This window comes from Mandrillus leucophaeus, unplaced genomic scaffold, assembly GCF_000951045.1.
Source record: "Mandrillus leucophaeus isolate KB7577 unplaced genomic scaffold, Mleu.le_1.0 Scaffold58, whole genome shotgun sequence".
Classification (NCBI taxonomy): domain Eukaryota; kingdom Metazoa; phylum Chordata; class Mammalia; order Primates; family Cercopithecidae; genus Mandrillus; species Mandrillus leucophaeus.
In genome coordinates this window covers 3,855,482-3,875,863 of record NW_012106252.1, presented here as the reverse complement: position 1 = coordinate 3,875,863, position 20,382 = coordinate 3,855,482, and the positions used below count along the sequence as shown (strand labels likewise).

The window sequence follows — 20,382 nt, the reverse complement described above, 5'->3', positions numbered from 1 at the left end:
TGAAGAAACTGAGGTTTTTTTGGTCTCTGTTTGTTTTGTTTTGTTTTGTTTTGTTTGAGACATGGTCTCACTGTGTCGACCAGGCTGGAGTGCAGTTGTGCGATCTCTGCTCACCACAACCTCTGCCTCCCAGGCTCAAGCGATTCTCCTGCGTCAGCCTCCCGAGTAGCTGGGATTACAGGCATGTGCCATTACTGCCCAGCTAATTTTTGTATTTTTAGTGGAGGCAGGGTTTCACCACGTGGGCCAGGCTGCTCTCGAACTCCTGACCTCAAATGATGCGCCTGCCTCGGTCTCCCAAAGTATTGGGATTACAGGTGTGAGCCACCGAGCCCAGCCAGAAACTGAGTTTTAAGAGTTAAATGAGGACGGGTGTGGTGGTTCACACCTGTAATCCCAGCACTTTAGGAGGCTGAGGTGGGCTGATTGCTTGAGCCCAGGAGTTCAAGACCAGCATGGGCAACATAGTGAGATCCTGTCTCTACAAAAAGAACAACATTTAGCCAGACATGGTGGTGTGCACCTGTTTTCCCAGTACTCAGGAGGCTGAGGTGGGAGGATCACCTGAGCCTGGGGAGGTTGAGGCTGCAGTGAGCCATGATTGCACCACTGCACTCCAGCCTGGGTAACAGAGTGAGATCCTGTCTCAAAAAAAAAAAAAAAAAAAAAAAAAAAAGTTAAATGATTTACTCAAAGTCACATAGCTAATTAGCAAACAGATTTTGTGACCTCCTATTCCAATGCTAATTTTACAATGATAACAGCACTCCTCCTGATAGTATGTACACATTATGAGTGACAAGGATGACTTATACATCTGCAGAACCGTGATCAGACTTTCAGGAATTTTCATGGAATACAGCAATTCCATTATAAATGGGAAAAAAAGGGCCGAAGCCTGTCTGATCAAGGAGATGATCATGGAGTTCATGGAGAATTGGTGATGCCAATAGAGGTATACCTCCTCACCCCATCTCGGAGCTCAGCTCCAATCTAAACACACGTGGCATCTATCTCCAATTCCTCTCCTGTGGGGAGGGGGAGGCTAAGCCATACTTTTTGGATTTTGTGTGTGTGTGTGTGTGGAAAAAAATCATTGGCAAATTTGTTTTGGGTCTGCATCACCAATTCTCCATAAACTCTTTGAAGAAGTTTTAGGTAGCTGTTTTTTGGTTGTTTGTTTTCTGTTGGTGCTGCCAAACCATTTCCCCCTTTATAACCTTGCTCTGCCAACCTTGACCAAAGGAAAGCGATGTCATCATCCACAGTGGACAAATTTCTGGAGTTTCGGTGATGGTCTATATTTAAAACCATCAGTTCATCTGGCATAGATTTTCTCCTATAGACAACTGGTTTGGCCCAAAGCAGCTCAGCTTTTCACTGGATATGGGAGGGTAAAGGATAGAAGCAGAAGTGCCATCAGATGACATTTTAAAACAATGTTGTGATAGGAAATGGATCTGATGCTTGGAGAATGGGGTCTTCAGTTACTCCTAACAGATACTTATTTTATGGCTGTTCTTTTACTTACTCTTAGACTGTCATTTAGATTAGGGAGATTAGATCATAACCCTTCAGCCTGTGAAGTGCAGAAGGGTGAAGCTTCCCAGCAAGGTCAGCTGGTCAGCTCTTCCTCTTTGTGGATTTGCACGTATGACCGAAAGGCTTTTCCACATATGGTTGATATATCTCAGAAAGAATGTCTCATGTAGCACATCTCCAGGACCACTCATTCCATTGCTGTAGAAGATAATGATTACCAAATACCTTTTTGGCTTTCAAATTCCATAAAATTCAAGTCCTTGATGGGAAAACAAAGGTTTCACAAAAGTAATAATATGCTAGATCTGCGAATAATTTCTGAAGGAAGACAGTGTTTCTCTGGCTACCCGTGTGAACACAGCTAAAAATGGTATGAAAACAAGTTTGGAACTGAGTATGTTTTGAGAGCAATCTGTTAGGTGAGGTCATTGGTTTTTAGAAACGATGCTGAATACTTAGGGGCAATCCCTGAGACCAGATAATCACTTCAGCAGGGCTCTGTGTTCTCCTCTGGCTATGTGAGACGAGAACTCATACCGATCATGGCTTCGATATCCACACATATTACACTCGAAAGGGTCACGGAAGCCGTGGCAGCCCATGTGAATTGTGAACATCACATAGTCCAGGAAGAGGACGCGGCAGTGGTCACACCGATACACATCCATCACCTCCCCTTCCTTGTTGATCACTTTGATGGAGTCTCTTGGGCAGACGGGCGGGGGCTTGAGGAGTTCGTAAGAGCGGGGAACCTCCTTCAGAAGTGGCATCCCATTGCGGGCCCTAGGCAGGACCATGTGATTTTGCTGATATATGTGATTCTGGCGTTCTTCATGGTTGCTGTCAGTGTCCGTAGAGTCGTGGCCACTATTGTTGGGAGAGAGGCCTCTCTCAGAAGGCACGCTCTTCTCTGGAAGGTGGATGCTTTTCTTTTCCAGCTCCTGAGGGGCACCGTTTGGCATCTCAGCCCGGGTGAGGGCTATGGGATACATGCTGCTGATAACTGGAACCATCTCCGAGGTGGGAGCGGGCGGTGTCTGGACCAAGGGGCGCAGGGCTTCAGCGCCGAGATAGCTGATGGCATTATTGATGGCTTGGTCCATCATGCGGGTCTGTATGAGCTCACTCTCTTTCTCATACATGTAACTCGAATTATAGTTGACATCAAAGCAGTGGCGCTTCTCACCTGGAACAAGTGACAGAAAGGGTTACAAAGGGAACGCTGTCAAGGCAGAGAGTTTGTAAATATTTTCTAGAGACCTCAGAAAGGGAGAAAAGTGGAGCTGCCTGCTGCTCAAGAAGACCAAGTCTGGCAGAATGGTTTCCCATTGTGCTATCTCAGGGGACACTGGTTGGCAGCAACGTGTTTGGATGGTTAAAATAAAGCCAGCAGGCAGAAGGGAGGGGCAGAGATGTGGTTCAGTGAAGGCCACATGGTAAGGTATGCCCACTCTGCATGTCAGAGGGGAGCCCTCAAGAAAGGAGGGAAATAAGCAGGACGCTAGGATGGGGCTAGAGGGACAAGGGAGCTACCAGCCCATGGGAGCCTGGGGCTTCTGCTATAGTTCACGATCTCTTAAGACACAGTCAACTCCCAACTCTTATTTTGCTTTTGCTTGTTATTTTCTGCCAGGAATATTAGGTAGCCAGGGGGACGGAAGTGCTGCAAAGAGTGGGGACACTCGGTCCCTCACCTCGGCAGCTTTTTAAATAGCTACAGAGATAGAGAAAATAGCTCCCCAGACTCCAGCTGGCTACTCCCCAAACTCACCAGTCCTGGCTGACTGAGACTGAAGTGAAAGAGCTTCAAATGTAGAAAGTTTGAGAAAAGTTTTCTTGAGAAGAGATCATGGTCTTTGTCCCTTTCCTAAAGTGTGTTTCTCTTCCTTTGCTTGGCAAGTATATCTCTGATACACATGTGATCATTAGGGTCTATCTCACACTTAACTGAAAAAATATACTTGTGGTCACCCTCTCCTATTTCTCATGTCAAACTGCTGAGAAGTTTTGAAAACAGAGTTTAGCCACCTTTGGGGTGTGTGGGTGTTGTGTGTTAGAAAACAGAGGCTCTCTGGTCACAGGGAAGGCAGGGATGGGGGCTGCAGTGAGGGCAGATGTGCTCAGTGGTAAGTGGTGGGGAGAGGGGACAGAAAGCAAGGAAGGAGAGCCGAGTGCTGGAGGTGAGGCTGAGGTCACTGTTGAGCCTCTCCATTCTGTTAGCTTGGATTCTGGAGAGATTTGCTAAACCATATCCTTCTGTAATGTTTCCTAGGCATGTTGAGATTCCAAAATGTGTCACTGCCATATGGTAAAGGATTCAGCAATGAAAATAAAGACGAAGAAGAATAAAAAAAGAAGAAGAAGAAAAAAAAAACAGGAGAAAACAAAAGGATTGGAAGAACCAGTTCCTATTCTTGAGGTATCTCTAACCTAGTGGATAAAAGATAAGACCTATACATATCGGACTGGAGAAAAAATATAAGTTAAAAGTTGGTCGGGTGCGGTGGCTCAGGCCTGTAATCCTAGTACTTTGGGAGGCCGGGGAGGGAGGATGACTTGAGCCCAGGAGTTTGAGACCAGCCCGGGCAACATGGAGAAACCCCGTCTCTACAAAAAAGTACAAAAATTAGCCAAGCACCTGTAGTCCCAGCTACTCAGGAGGCTGAGGTGGGAGGATCAGCTGAGCCTGGGAGGTGGAGGTTGCAATGAGCCGAGATCATGCCACTGCTCTCCAGCCTGGGTGGCAGGGTGAGATCTTGTCTCAAAAAAAAAAAAAAAAAAAAAAGTTGTAAAAGGACTGCTTTGCTCTATGGAGGTCTTTTTATTCTAAATGTTCACATTTGAGGCATTTAGGCAGGGAAGTAACATGTGTTCTGTAAAAAGAATAATAAGGTAACATACAGGCACAGGCAAGACAATTTGGTATAAATTGTATTTAGGCATTAAGGGAATGCAGAAACTTCAGAAGTACTTGGGGAAGGGAAAACATTCTTGGAAAATCTAAATTTTGAGAAGGGTCTTGATGAACTGGAAGAATTTAGATTTTCAGAGAAGGGGGAGAGGACATCCTAGTTGAGGGGGAGTGCGGGAATGAAGGCAGAGAGGTGGGACTACACAGGACGTGCAGTAAGCGAGTCTGGCTGAAACGCGATCAAGAAGTATGAAGTACAGTATTTCTCAGGCTTCGCTCTTCCTTCACATTCTGCAATATCCACACACCAGGGCAGTGTGGTGGTTGAGAGAACAAACTCTGCTATCAGACGGGCTGGGTTTGATGCTGGCTCCATTGGTCACCAGTTGTGTGACCCTGGGCAAATCACTTAACCTGTCTGTGTTCCGTGTCCTCATGTAAAGTGAAGATAATCGTATGTACCTCACAGGGTCACTGGAAAGCACTTAGAACAGGGTCTGCCACATGGAAAACACTTGGTAAATGCCTGGGTTTTTTTCTTTGTTTGATTTGGCTCACATTTTCTTTCTTTTTTTTTTTTCTAAAATAAATGTGGTTTTTAAGGAAACTTTATATCACTAACATAAACGGAAAACCAGAATCACTTTCCACAAGTAGAAGATAACTACGAAAAATGAAGACAATGAAAGACAGCATTTCATTAAATTTTGATCGGATACTACTGTGAGTACTTGGAGACTAAGATCCCTTCCCCCTTTGTTAAAAACAGAGATTACCAAGTGTGAGATTAGTGTTAAAGACAACTGGCATCAAATTAAGTCTAAATTTTTCTCCTTAGTATACTGTGAGACTGAAAGACAACTGGAAAGAAAATAATTGTCCTGCTGTGTGGACCCAGGTTTTAAGCGCCCCGTGTGCCTGCTGGCAATTTGCATCCTACATTTGGGGAAACACTGAAAATGGGAAAACACTGAAAAAAGATAACGCACGGTAAGACCGAATGGTGGGCATTCTGAATGGCCCACTGCAGGGTGTGAATCTGAACAAAAAGCCAAGGCTACCTGCCCTTGAGAAAGGCAGGCTGTGGTTAACGTAACAGCAATGTGTAAGACGGACCAGAACAGTGAGAAATTGGAGCCAAAAGAACCAGCTAAAAGATCTATTCCCATGAGATGAATTTGTCTTTGCATCCCCGAAAGCAGCTGACCTTAAGGCCAACCTGATAGTTTCCAGATAAATACCTGAGAGCAAAAAAATTATGCAAAGAAAAACACCCTGTCTTGGAAACTCAATGAGAAGCAACAGCAGAGTAGACCTTGGCCAAAGCAATCAATGGTTTTTATTTTCAGTTTCCAGATTGGATATATCTTTGGTCAAGGCCATCTGGAAGACTGAGAACATGAAAGCCAGCTAAGGTCACAGACATTCCTTCCCTAGAATGTGACACAGAAATGATGAACTTCGGTTTCTTGGCCTTTTTAAGGTTATTGGTTATTTTCCAGTGTGGCCGTCTCTATTCAACTCCCTAAATACCAGGGGTCCTTGAGAAACTTCTTCTCTTTTCACCTAACAGGCTCCAGAAGGTTTCTGGGTGGGGTAGGCCCATCGCAAACTCTGATTTTATCCTTTCTCCCAAGGGTTTGCTTTATTTAACGAGGCCTGCAATTTCATAATCTATACCACCTGCAGCATATGTCCGAAAACAGCTGAGTGCTAAAATTGTAAAAGGCAAAACATTAAGAGGAAAATAAACCCCTGGATGAGTGGAAATATGTGACTAAATTCTGTAGTTAACACAGACCATTGTTCATTGTTAAGGAGACGGGGCAGCCTCAGATGTTCACGTGCATGCAACTTGCAATCATCAGATCCCCTCGTCTCCGAGTTACGGTAACTTGAGCAGTGCAGATGATTATCAGTCACCTGTAGACACGATGACTCAATGTGTATGAAACTCAGAAAGGGTAAACTACAGTAATTGAAAAGCCAACAGCTCACGTTTCTTTAGTAACACACTCATAAAAAAGGTTAGTCAAACCACAAAAGTGTAACTGCTTCCAAACCTGCACAGAGCATCTGGTCCAGCTTCTAGTCAAAATCACACCACGCCTTTGAATGATTCATGATACCAGCTTCAGGCTGAATTAGAGGTCTTCTTCCAACAAAAATACACACGGCAACAGCAAGTCCTAAGTTTAGAAACTAAGGTTGCCTGGGTGGGCCATTCCCTACCTGTGGTTCCTTTTAAAGGTGTCAGTCTCTCATATCTTGGCTTTATTAACTCTAAACTAAGAAACCACCTGACCCGAACTGATGCAATGTGGTGAGGACATATGGTTGTTGGCTTCTAAGTGCCAACTTGGAAGTACAGAATCACAGGCTAGAGCTAAAGGGGCCCTTAACTGAACAAGTGGATTCAGAACGCTGTCTGCAGGGTTGAGGGGGAAGACCCACCACCCTAATATGTTTACTTCCGGTCTTTATATTTCACAGTACCTTGCACTATGCCTTATACACAATAATCCCAATAATGATAAGTACTACTTATTAAGCCCTTGCTGTATCTACCTTGCCATCCTAGATACTTTGCATACTGTCTCATTTTACCAGCCTGTTAGGGGTTGATACCTTTTTTTTTTTTTTTGAGACAGGGTCTTGCTCTGTCACCCAGGCTGGAGTGCAATGGTGCAATCTCGACTCACTGCAACCTCTGTCTCCCGGGTTCAAGTGATTCTCCTGCCTCAGCCTCCCAAGTAGCTGCAACTACAGGCATGTGCCTGGCTAATTTTTGTATGATACCTTTTAAGGTACGAATTATCATCTCTTAGATGAAGAACATAAGCACAAACAGGTTGATTCACTTTCCAAGATTGCTCAGTTGGTGAACAGAGAACCAGGATGTAATCCAAGAGCCCACATATCCCAGTATATGTTTGAGTGTTAACTGCTGTTAACATGGCTGCTACCTTGCCTGTGGCTGCACAGCCCCACCACCAGCAGTGACTTTAAGTTTTCTGCTGCAACGGTTCCCATAGCAGAGAGAAAGGGGGCTTAGTGGCAGCAACTGCTTTTTTCCACATGAACCAGCACATGCATTCAAGAAGTATGTGCTGCGCAGAGTTGTTATGATGTCTATAAGGTGTTTAACAGTGCCAGGCATGTGTGAGCACTCTATTCTCATTATTTGCTTAGCACCATGTTGGGTGATTTGAGGAATACAACAAAATTGCAATCCAACAGAGGAGATGCAGCATTTACACCATTTCATAACAAATCAGTATCCTTAATGCTACGTGCTAGAACAAAACATAGAGTAGCCAAGAGAGTGGAAAGAGAAAACTGAACTACTTCTCAAATATGCCACACTTAATATGGGGCAAAGATTCATCTATTCTTTAAAGTCTCCTTGAAATCAGAGGTGGTGGTAGTGACGGTGGTGGAGACAGTCATATCTATAAGAAGAAGCAGACTAGTAAACTTTCCTGGAGTGCAGAGGGAGGATGGAGCAGAGAGAGAACACAGGGGTATGGGAATGTGGACAATGTGTGCTTTTTTTTTTTTTTTTTTTTGAGACAGGGTCTCACTCTGTTGCCCAGGTGGGATTGCAGTGGCGTGATCACAGCTCACTGCAGCCTCAACCTCCTGAGCTCAAGCGATACTCCCACCTCAGCCCACCAAGTAGCTGGGACCACAGGCCCATGCCACCATGCCTGGCTAATTTTTTGTTTTTTTTTTTTTTTTTTTTTGCAGAGACAGAGTTTCACTATGTTACTTGGGCTGGTCTCAAACTCCTGAGCTCAAGTGATCCTCCCGCCTTAGTCTCCTAAAGTGCTGGGATTACAGCCATGAGCCACTGTGCCTGGCTCATGAGGGAGGGCATTCAGACAGGAGTGAGATATTACACAGAAGAGGGAGGAGGAGTTCACTGTGCTGAAGCAAAGGACTGGTTGACTGAAATGATAAAATTAGAAGAGGTAAGTTGGAGACGGATTGTGGAGGGCTCAGAAGGCCTGACTGAATGGTTTGGATTTGATTCCATTGGCAGCCATTGAAAGGTTTTTTGAAGAGGTGGGCAAAATGATCGAACCTTTAGAAAAATAACAGAAATCCAGTATTTATAGTCACCATGATGCGGTAAGGTGAAAGATTCAGGCTTTAAGTCTTAAAGTTCTTCAGGTCACTTAAATGTGTTTGCTGCTGCGTCATATAATTTCCCACAAGTGTTCTCCCTCACTCTTACTATCAGCACACATCCAAAAGCAAATGAACAAAAAAGGCAGGAAAATGGAATATCCAATCATCATCATGGCTCTGATCTCAACCTAAGTGAAACTAACACTTCTTGCAGGAGGTGGAAAACAGAGGGGAGCCAGAGAACAAGAAGAAACAGGAAGGAGGAAAGAACAGAGAGAGCTGTGGGGGTGGCGCTGGGGAAAGCTGATCTGGAGACCACATTTGGTCGCTGCAGAAGTCTTTGTCCTCTGTGAGACACTGGGAAGTGCTGTGTGGATGTCATCTGTTCTCATGGAGTCACCAGGGAAGACTGTTCTTTTCTAAAGAGGATCACCCTTGAGGGAGAACTATGGCCCTTCTTCAAGGGGTTTTTTTCTATCAATTTTTTTTTTTTTTTTTTTTTGAAACAGAGTCTTGCTCTGTTGCCCAGGCTGATGCGATCTTAGCTTACTGCAACTTCTGCCTCCTGGGTTCAACCGATTCTTGTGCCTCAGCTTCCCAAACAGCTGGGATTATAGGCACCTACCACCACACCTGGCTAATTTATGTATTTTTAGTAGAGACAGGGTTTCACCATATTGGCCAGGCTGGTCTTGAACTCCTGACCTCAAGTGATCCACCTGCTTTGGCCTCCCAAAGTGGGGAATTACAGGTGTAAGCCACTGCACCTGGCCTCTCCCACCAACTTTCAATGACCAGAGTCCTCGCTGTCCAAAGCCCCCCACATGACATGCACTGCTCTTGGTCACCTCCTGGGGAAGGAAGGGCCTGGACTGCAGTGCCTTATAGGCCGAGGTCTGGCGCTACTCTGTCACCTGCAGCTGTGTCACTCCACCTCTCTGATCCTCCTTCCTTCCATGGAAGAGCCTCACTGGTGGTTCCTAATATCCCTAAAATACTATGACATTGTAAAGCTTACAGGATTATGGACATCAGGCCTTTGGGAAGGGGTTGGAAAAATACTTTTTTTTCTCTTAGAAACAGGTATTAAAACTGCTTCCTGTTGCTGTTAACCAAAGCAGGCAATTTCTCATTAGTTACTTCACAGGGAGATCCGATAGTTTGTTGAAGTGTCAAAACCTCATTAACATGTTTACCACAGGTGAGTGAGATCTTTTTTTCATGTTTTCGATATGAAAACTTCCTTTAATAAAGTAATACATAAAACTTTTAAAATAAGGAGATGCTATGGTAACCACTTTGGTCTGAATAACATCTGTTTTTTTGGGAAAGAATAAAAATCAGGAGAAATATGCAGAAATGTAGTCATTTTTCTTCTCCATCCAAGAGAGAAATCCATTTTGAGCCAAGTATTTGAGGATGGCCTAGTTTGAAGTGTAGTCAAACAAGTTTATAACAGGAGAACAAGATTCAGAGAAAGGAAATCCCCTAAAGGACAGTATGTGCAAAGGAATGTCTTCTTGTCCTTTGAAAACAACAACTTAAACAGAATTATTCTGACAGTGTAAAGATGGTGATTCCTGATGGATGTGTGTCCACTTTTTTTCCCATTTGAAACAAAGCCATACAAAATTTCTTGGAAAATTAGAAAAAAAAAATTATTTTTCTCTGACTTGAGAGCATGTTTGTGTTTCAAAATACATTTAGACTTGATCCAATCTGTCCCTCTTCCCCAGTTCATCTCTAATGGATGCAAAGTGTTCTCTACTGGTAATTATCTCCAGCCTGCCTGAGATAGAAGCGGGCTGACCTGATGGTCTAATTTCACCTTTACCCTCACAGTTCAAGAGGTCAGGGAAGTCAAGGCTGGTCTGAGTGCTGTGCAACTGTCAGCAAGGATTAAAGGGAATGACTCATTCTTCCTTCACACCTTACCCATTGCCATTACTCTGGCAGCTGAATCTTCAAAAAACAGTGCCTTGGAGAGGAAATATAGGAGAAAGGAGAGAAGAGGAGGAGAGGAGGAGAGTAGGGAAGAGGAGGGGAGGGAAGGAGAGGGAAGAGGACAGGAGAGGAGAGGTGAGGCGAGGCAAGGGGAGATGGAGAGAAAACAGTAGCCCCACGTTTTACATCACTTCATCTAATACACTGCACAGTGTCACAGATAATGTTCACTTTTCCCTCCGCTGACATTACTATTTTCTATCACAAAGGTTTATTCAGTTAAATAATTTAAGGGGTTTCTTTTATTTTTATTTTTAAAAAACCTTTCAAACAAAAGTTTAGGATACAAGTTAATGCAAGAAGATTAGAACAGTGCCCAAGAACAAGAATACCATATATACGACAGGAACTCTTAACCTTCTGTATGATGAGTGAATGGACGAAAGAGTGAATGAACAAGTAGTACTGCCCTAAGTAAAACAGATGAATGTCGGGCTAATGCAACTGTGTTTTAGATTCTCAGATTTATACCATCTTCCTAAAAAAAAACAAAAAAAGACCCTAAAAACCTAGGATATGGTGTATAGCATATACACCATATCTGTATCGCCTTGAGAAAAAGGTTATCTGAAGTTACACACATGGGCTTTCTAAACACACAGTGGTATCAATAGTTGCTGCCTTTTATTTCCTTTCTAATTAATCTCACAGACTTGTACATGGGAGTAACCTTCCTGGTCACTTCATCACCTATTCAGTCTCCTCATTTCACAGATGAGTAAAGAGAGCCCCAGAAAGGTTACGTGATTTGTCTAAACACACAGTTAAGAAATGACAGAGCTAGGATCAGAACCTGGGTCTTTTAGCTTCTAATCCAGTACTCTTCTTATTGCACTACACCACAATTTACAAAAAAAAAAAAAAATTCCCCCGGTTACTCTGGGCCCTGAAGCCCCGAAGTTGCTACTTCAGCTCAATCAAGAGCTAACTCTCCTAGGTTTCTGACTCCAGCACGGAGAGAATGCGATGGTTCAGAAGATGAGAGAAATCAGCACCTACAAGATCAGCATCTCTCACAAGTCTGGAAGTGGTGAAGTGAAAATCCTCTGGGTTGCAATAGTAGCAAACAAACGAAACAGATCCCCGAGGCAGCAGGAAAAATGGCATGAATTTGCACATAGGAAGCATGCTGTATTTTTGAACCCATGAAATACCAAAGCAACTTGGATTATGTTAAGTAGGGCTTTAGTTAAACTATAGGTTTGGGGCAACTGTAAATATTAGGGACTGTCTCTCAAACTTAGTTCTCTTAGACCAAAATGCATTGACCACAACTGGATTGAAATTAAGTCGTGGCCAGGAGCGGTGACTCATGCCTGTAATCCCAGCACTTTGGGAGGCGGAGGTGGGCGGATCACCTGAGGTCTGGAGTTCAAGACCAGCCTGAACAACATGGAGAAACCCCGTCTCTACTAAAAATACAAAATTAGCTGGGCATGGTGGTGCATGCCTGTAATCCCAGCTACTTGGGAGGCTGAGGCAGGAAAATCACTTGAACTCAGAGGCAGAGGTTGCCGTGAGCCAAGATTGTACCATTGTACTCTAGCCTGGGCGACAAGAGTGAAACTCTGTCACAACAACAACAACAAAAAAAAGAAATTAAGTCGCTTTACATTTTTTTCTTGCCCAGCTCTCCCTGTGATGTCCCTCCTCATGTCGGCTTCAGTCATTTCTAGAGTCAAAACTTACTCCAGACCAGCCTGGGTAACATAAAGAGACTCCATCTCCACAAAAAGTTTAAAAATTAGCTGAGCCTGGTGGTGCGTGCCCATAGTTCCAGCTACTTGGGAGGCTGGGGTGGGAGGATTTCTTGAGCCCAGGGGTTCGAGGCTATGATTGCACCACTGTACACCAGCCTAGGCCGAAGAGTGAGACCCCATCTCAAAACAAACAAAACCCACAACTTTCTCCAAATTAAAATACACTCAGAATAATGAGGCAAGCTTTTTTTGTACTCCAGTCAGAACCTCTTCACGTAAGTAAAGCCCAAAAGATACATGGGCAATGTTTTAGATAATGTCTTAAACTCACCATTTGTTTACTGTGCCTAAACTCTAAATGGAAGTCACTACATGCTCCCCTGACATCTTTCACCAAGGGGAGGGAGGACAGCAAGGAGGAGGGGATCTCCCTCAACTGAAATACACCAACTTTACTCTGACACAATTTATTCTTAAAGTGACTAAAAGTGCACAAAAACCTTTCAGCTAGTCAAAATAAAATAAATAGGCAGAAATACCAAATTAGGTAATTTTGAAATATATGTGTTCTTTCAATATACCTCTATAATTCACATAGAATGTTTGCTTATAAAAACATTATCTATACCAGAATCAAATTTAGTCAGATTAGGCAGGCAACTTATTATCTGTAAGAGCTATTGAGAAGAATAAATACAAAAGGACTGAAATAAAAAATCAACAGCTACAAGCAGCTTTGGAAAAAGAGACTGAGACAGGTTTCTAAAATATTACTGATGTTGAGGGAGGTCTATTTTCATGTGATAACTATTTTTGTTCAATATCACCAACTTTCAATTTATAGCAAAACGGATATATTCAATTTCAGTCGTCTACTTCACAAATACAAATCTATTTTAAATATCATGGTCACATTTATGTAAACATCTGGGAGAGTTCAGCAAAATATCTCTGCCATTTGGAGGTCCTAACACTTCATGAACATAATTATTTCGTAGCCATCTCATCCTGCTGTATTTTTTGACAATGTGAAAACCAATGGCATAAAAATTAACTCCAGTAAGACAAATGATTAAATCAAACCTTGTTATATAAATCTATGTTTGCCCAACCACTTTCCCTGAAAGCCAATTCTCAATCAAATTCAAGAAAATATGGCAATATGTTTTAGAGCATGAAAAAAGTTTGAGCATGCTAACGAACCAACTTGTAAAATATAATTACAAAAGATTACAAAAATGCTATCTTGAACATCTTACTGGTATAAATTACATAAACTCTCTCATGCAACATATGTCATTCAGAGTAAAGAGGAAGGAACAGGATTTTAAACATCACGTCCATTTAGGAAATTATATATCAAATACTCCGGTCTTCTGTCATGATGATGCTTTAGTTAATATCTTTTATTCCATTTTCTAGAGCTATCAAAATGAACCACGAAGAATAAAAGTACGCAATGAAAAACTAATTATTTTAACAGAGGTTAAGTTAGGAAGGGACTTGTGTAGCAAGCATCCTATGTTATTTCATTCAAACTATCTGCTAACAGCAGCAGGAAAAAGGTTTGTATTCTTACCAATGAATTTCTGAGGCATTGAGCTTTTTCGTTTTGCCACATTGCTTGCTAATCTGTCCAGTACGAGAGCTCTTTCACTTCCCATCTCTGCTTTGATGTGTCTTGCCTCCGCACTTGCTGGTTTGGAAAAATATAAAAAGAAGAGAGAAAAGAACACATTGGTACATGGGGGGAAAAGGAAATAAACTGGAAGGAGAAGTGTCCGAAGTTGGATGCACACTCTACTGTTGTTACCTGTTATAACTGCTCAGATTCTTGCCTGGGGTACCTGCTGTGGTCAGTGAAGCCGACACCAGGGCACATTCAAATCTTGCAGTCTTATGCCGAGATGGGAAAGCTCGACCCATCCCCAACCAGTACCTTCATTAGCAAGAGGAAGTATTAAATAAACAGCCTGGACGTGGTTGGTTGCAAAAAGATAGATAGATGGAGATCTTCTAACCCCCGATCAGCCTTCTTTCTGATTCTGAGTAACTGCGTGTGACACCTGCAGACTGATATAATTCTTCTTAACAACTTTGAAAAAAAAAAGCATGGTGCCCCAGATTTACTGCTCTGTTTATGTTAACAGCACTTTTGAAAACAGATACACTCACACAGATAGCAAGACATCTACTCAGTGATTTGTGTATTGAAATTCTGAGTGGTTTCTTTCTTTTTCTTTTTCTTTTTTTTTTTTTCAGCACGCTCCTCTCAGTTCCTATCTTTCATATTCTGTTTCTCTGTGCTCTGTATTATCTGTTTCATATGCTCTTCCCATTTGAAAATAGTCTCAGTTAAAATTTCCCTAAGCAACACTTCTGCCTTGAAATTAAAGAACAATTTGTATAACGCATCTCTATTGAATTTCTAATACAAATGTGAATAAAAACTGCCTATGGGCTGGGCGCGGTGGCTCATGCCTGTAATCCCAGCACTTTGGGAGGCGGAGGTGGGTGGATCACCTGAGGTCGGAGTTCGAGACCAGCCTCACCAACCTGGAGAAACCCTGTCTCTACTAAAAATACAAAATTAGCCTGGCATGGTGGTGCATGCCTGTAATCCCAGCTACTCGGGAGGCTGAGGCAGAAGAATGGCTTGAATCTGGGAGGCAGAGGTTGCAGTGAGCCGAGATGGCACCATTGCACTCCAGCCTGGGCAACAAGGGCGAAACTCCGTCTCAAAAAACAAAGAAACAAACGAACGAAACACAAAAAATCCTGCCTATGAATATGGGCTAATTGCCCATCCACAAATAGACCTGTGAGTGGTGAACCAAACATATTGTGATGGTTCTCAGACCTGGCTGCACATTAGAATCACCTGAATAGCATGTAAGAAATACCTATGCCCAGGCCCCCCTTCAGATCAATTACATCGGGATTTCTGGTACAGGGGCCTAGGCAAGAATATTTTAAAGCTCCCCAGGTGATTTTAAAATGCAGCCAGAAGTGAGAACTACTAGAAGAAGAGTACATAAATAGTGGCAATATCTAATAGACTAAAATAGTAAACTGTAATCAATATAATTTACCTCAATTCAGCAGGCAGTGCCCAAATTTATGTCTAAAGTTCAAAGAGGGCCGGGCGCAGTGGCTCACACCTGTAATCCCAGCACGTTGGGAGGCCGAGGCAGGCAGATCACCTGAGGTCGGGAGTTCGTGACCAGCCTGACCAACATGGAGAAACCCCATCTCTACTAAAAATACGAATAATTAGCCGGGTGTGGCGACGAATGCCTGTAATCCCAGTTCTCAGGAGGCTGAGGCAGGAGAATTGCTTGAACCCAGGAGGCGGAGGTTGCAGTGAGCTGAGATTGCACCATTGCACTCCAGCCTGGGCAACAAGAGCAAAACTCTATCTCCAAAAAATAAATAAATAAATAAATAAAATAAAGTTCAAAGAGATACCAGCTGCTCTAAATACGAGGCTTGACATTTTAACACATGATGCTAGCCTGAGCCAGGATCAGCAAACTTTTTCTATAAAGGGCCAGACAGTAAATTTCAAAAATTTGTCAGACACATATAGTCTCTATGTTATATTCTTTGTTTTTGTTTTGTTTTTCTGTTCCACAGCCTTTTAAAAACATAAAAACCCCTGTACACAAACAGGTCACTGGCTGCCTTTGCCTAGAGTGCCACAGTTTGCCCACACCTGCCCTGGGCAAACATATTGTGATGCTGTAAACATTTGTCTCTGTTTTCTCAAAAACACCTCAGGAGATCCAAACTAGAATGAATTATCCATACATTTTTATTATGTCTAAGGAAGAATAAATTGAAATTAGTTTAAGGGATTAGAGTAAAAAGCAAGTAGTGGCTGGCACAGTGGCTCACCCCTGTAATCCCAGTGCTTTGGGAGACTGAGGCAGGAGGATTGCTTGAGGCCAGGAGTCGAGACCAGCCTGGGCAATATAGCAAGATCCTGTTTCTACAAAAAGTAATTTTAAAAAATTACCCGGGCATGTTGGCATGCACCTGTAGTCCTAGCTACTTGGGAGACTGAGGTGGGAGGGTTCCTTGAGCCCAGGGGTTTGAGGTTACAGTGAACCATTAAAGGTAACTGCAAAGACCGCAATTACTTTTGCACCAACCTAATAGTGCCACTGCACTCCAGCCTGAGTGACAGAGTGAGACTCTGTCTAAAAAGAAAACAAGCCCCAAAGTATTAAATATTTCTAGTTTTATTAGTGGCATTAAAAAACTATATGTTAGTCATTATACAATACATTATAAAGCTCAGTTTTCATTAGTTAATTTATTTACTTGTTTTTGAAACAGGGTCTCAACTCTGTCACCCAGGGTGGAGTGCAGTGGCAAGATCACAGCTCACTGCAGGCTAAACCTCCTGGGCTCAAGTAATCCTTCTACCTCAGCTTCCAAAATAGCTGCAACTACAGTCTAAAGCCACCATGCCTGGCTAATTAAAAAAAAAAAAATTATTAGTCTCAATATATTGCTCAAGCTGGTCTCCAACTCTTGGCCTCGGGCAGTCCTCCCACTTCAGCCTCCCAAAGTGTTGGGATTACAGGTGTGAGCCACTGCACCCTGCCAAAGCTCAGCATTTTTTTTTTTTTCCCAGAATAAAATAAAATCTGCCTCTGCCAGGTGTGATGGCACTAGCCCATAGTCCCAGCTACTCAGGAAGCTGAGGTGAGAGCATGGCTTAAGCCTAGGAGTTCAAGTTCAGCTTGGGCAACACAGTGAGATCCCATCTCTTAAAAAGAAAAAGAAATCCAGCTTCAAAAAATGAGAAAGAGAAGAGGACGATAATAGTGTGATAATAATGACAATATTTACTAGACAGTGAGTTTCTTGTCAAAAATAATTCTAGGCTCTAAAGAAATAAATCATAGCCTTCAGTGAAGCTATTAACAACTGTTTGTGTAAATGAAAACAGTAAGGGTCAGAATAGGGGGCCTGAGTGGCTTTCGGGCTAGTGCGAAAGTACTCAATTGACTCCGGCTGACCAGCAGTTGTAAATAACGGGCACTTCAGCCACAAGACACTGCTATTGAGTGAAGTGGGTCAAATTCTGTCCAGCACAGGGATAGGTTTAAATGACCAAACAGGAAATTATTTATATATATTATTTCCTTTCACACAAAACCACCACCAGATGTGGCACTACCCAGAGCCCCAAGAGTAGAGAGATGAAAGACAAAGCTTGGAATTTGCAGTAAGTTCCTGGGGCTGTTAGAAGGAGACTTTTTTCTTAGAATCAGGGGAGAGGTAGCTAAGTTTGTGCTTTGACTAGGAACATTCATCCTGGTTCCAGCAATTTTGGGAAGGTTAAATCTAAGTAAGCCTCCCCTCAACCCTGCAGTTATCAGCAAAAAGATTTACAGTGAAAAAAGAATGAAAAACAGTATTCTGGGAATGTTTACCTTTTATGCCCATTTTACCATTGTTCTTATTACTGTCTTGTGGTCCCTCCTCTCACTGCCAAATCATTACCCAGGAATTACCCCAAGCATGGTGCTACCCATCTAGTTTTCCCATTTGTTTCCCAACAGTTGCTGTCTACATTTTACTGAAGTCAATGTCAATTACAACGAACAGCCTTCTGAGGACACGTAATCAACATCCTCTATTTGGGAGGATGCTGAAGTGTGGACACATTGACCTAAATAACTGTAATTAGGGCAGGTCACTAAATGGCAGACTTTTGAGATAACATCACCTTTTATTCCTCGTTACCCACCAAACTGGTCTTGAGAGTCATTTCCAGATAAACATTACTCTGTAAATCAGTGACCAAATGCCTGACATTTGAAAACATAAAATTCTGCAGCGTTCATGGATGGGCATATTTGAGGCATGGGTGGAGACTTTCCCATTTCTACAACTCCGATGAGATTGAAAGAAATCCTCTGAAATGAATCTAGAGGACTCCTGTTCACCCACACCCTCTTTCTGGGTCATTCACTCGACATATTAACTACAAGAGTTCCACCTTCATTGTACATGTGAACACACTCTAGTGATTCTGTTGATCTTCACTGAATTAACCTTGTTTTCTAGTTGATAAGTTAGGCAAAGGCTAGTTCTCAATTGAAGATGGCATTCTCATTTTCTTTCCTAAACTGTTAGTCTTTTGCCTCACACTCGTTGAAGAGCTGATGTACGATACTATAAAATGAGCGCCCTTTGAAACACAGAGAGCCAGGTGCCATGGCTTGCGCCTGTAATCCAGCACTTTGGGAGGCCGAGGCGGGGGGATTGCTTGAGCCCAGGGAGCTATGATCTTGCCACTGCACTCCAGTGTGAGGAACAGAGTGAGCCCTGTCTCTAAACAACAACAACAATAACAACAACACACACACACACACATCACACATACACAAAGAAATGCTTTGTAACTGGACAAGCTCTTTGGGATTACTGAGTGGTTTAGGCAGTGCACTGAAAATAAAACAAAAGAGGACTATTAGCTTTTGGTCCTTTTCTCCAACTTTAGGACCCAACTGTCTATTTATACAAACAGTCTAGACTTGTTATCTTGCTACATCATGTCTCAGAAATGTAAGTGGAGGGAAACCAGTTTGGCAAGATAGTAAGGGAACAAGATAATGGGTTTAAATGACGAAATAGGAAATCCGTCCTGGGTGGTGTTTGGCGGTTTAATGCTGCAAGGGGTGGGTGTGGGGAATATGGAATGGTGGCAAGGAACAATTTGCACATTTGGTTCACGAGTGAGAACAGAATGAGTAAGACTGTCATTGTGGATCAAATTCCCTTCACATCGCTTGCCTACTAAATAGTAGATATACTAATTTTCATTAGAAAAGTTATTTTAAAGACGTGCTGAAAAAATAATAAAATGTAGTACAAAGTCACAATTACAGAATAAGTTACTACCTTTATTCCCTGTATAAGTCTTAATATTTGGTTTTAGTTAACCGTTTCCATGATACAATTTCTATCTGAAAGTCATTGGAGGTTTAACTGTGTAATTGTGCTGTGCTTTTGTTTTTGTTCAAAATCCTTCATTAGATCTTGAAGCGTTAAGTGGAGCTTAAACAAGAGGTATTGCTTCCTGTCTCTTCTATGGTGTGGTCAGTCAGTAGCTAAAGGAGAGTGAAACAAAGTGGTGTTATTACGCAATAGGAATTGTCTAACAAGAGATTGGTATCAAAGACAGAGGCAGGTTCTAACAAAAAAGTTTCATAAAACTGTTGCCTTTTTGAACAAGTAAAATGAATACTACCTGTGAGATAGAATTTTTTATTTTTTATTTTTTGAGATGGAGTCTCGCTCTATTGCCTAGGCTGGAGTGCAGTGGCGCGATCTCGGCTCACTGCAAACTCTGCCTCCTGGGTTCACGCCATTCTCCTGCCTCAGCCTCCCGAGTAGCTGAGACTACAGGCGCCCGCCACCACGCCTGGCTAATTTTTTTTATATGTTGAGTAGAGATAGGGTTTCACCGTGTTAGCCAGGATGGTCTCCATCTCTTGACCTCGTGATCCACCCGCCTCGGCCTCCCAAAGTGCTGGGAAGCAAACTTAAAAATTTTTAAACATTTTCTTTGGTCTGCTAAGTTGGTAAAAATATAAGGTTATTCTGAAGCCCTCATGCTTGTATTAGCTTGAAGAGCTATCGAAGATGAAAGGTTTGGAGTCCTAGATTCATAAATAGATGTGATTATTCAATTACTTAAAAATATTACTATTGCTAGAACTCATTGTTACACAAAAATATTTCCTGCTCCAAGTGTTCATAATTTGTGTGAAATGAGGCTAAATGAATCTCTATACCAGCTGTTAGTCTCTTTCTGAAATAATAATCAAGCTAATGAGAAAATGCAGTCCATGGTCTTCTATATTTTTCCTTCTTTTCATATATACTCCATTAAGACAGAATTGGAATATTTTGATGGTGTCACTTGTGATGCCTGGTGTAGAAACTTGGACTAAATATCACTTGTGACTTTTTTTTTTTAATTTTGATTTTAATTTTTTTTTTTTTTTTTTTGAGACGGAGTCTTGCTCTGTTGCCAGGCTGGAGTACAGTGGCACGATCTCAGCTCAC

At 42.4% G+C, this 20,382-nt stretch overlaps 1 protein-coding gene across 9 annotated transcripts in view; it reads right to left on the bottom strand.

Moving 5' to 3' along the window:
- Positions 1-1,176: 1,176 nt before the first annotated feature.
- IKZF3 (IKAROS family zinc finger 3 (Aiolos)) overlaps positions 1,177-20,382 on the bottom strand; it is a 105,327-nt gene continuing 86,121 nt past the window's right edge. For 5 of the 9 annotated variants that reach the window (XM_011998990.1, XM_011998992.1, XM_011998993.1 and 2 more), the window contains 2 exons: positions 13,871-13,987; positions 1,181-2,728 (listed from right to left, as the gene is read on the bottom strand). In XM_011998990.1, the coding sequence (XP_011854380.1) occupies positions 2,025-2,728; positions 13,871-13,987 (821 nt within the window). In that variant the 3' untranslated portion in view covers positions 1,181-2,024. Of the gene's footprint in view, positions 2,729-13,870; positions 13,988-14,104; positions 14,454-20,382 lie in introns of those variants that run through there. The other 4 variants (XM_011998991.1, XM_011998994.1, XM_011998995.1 and 1 more) reach the window with 3 other exon arrangements.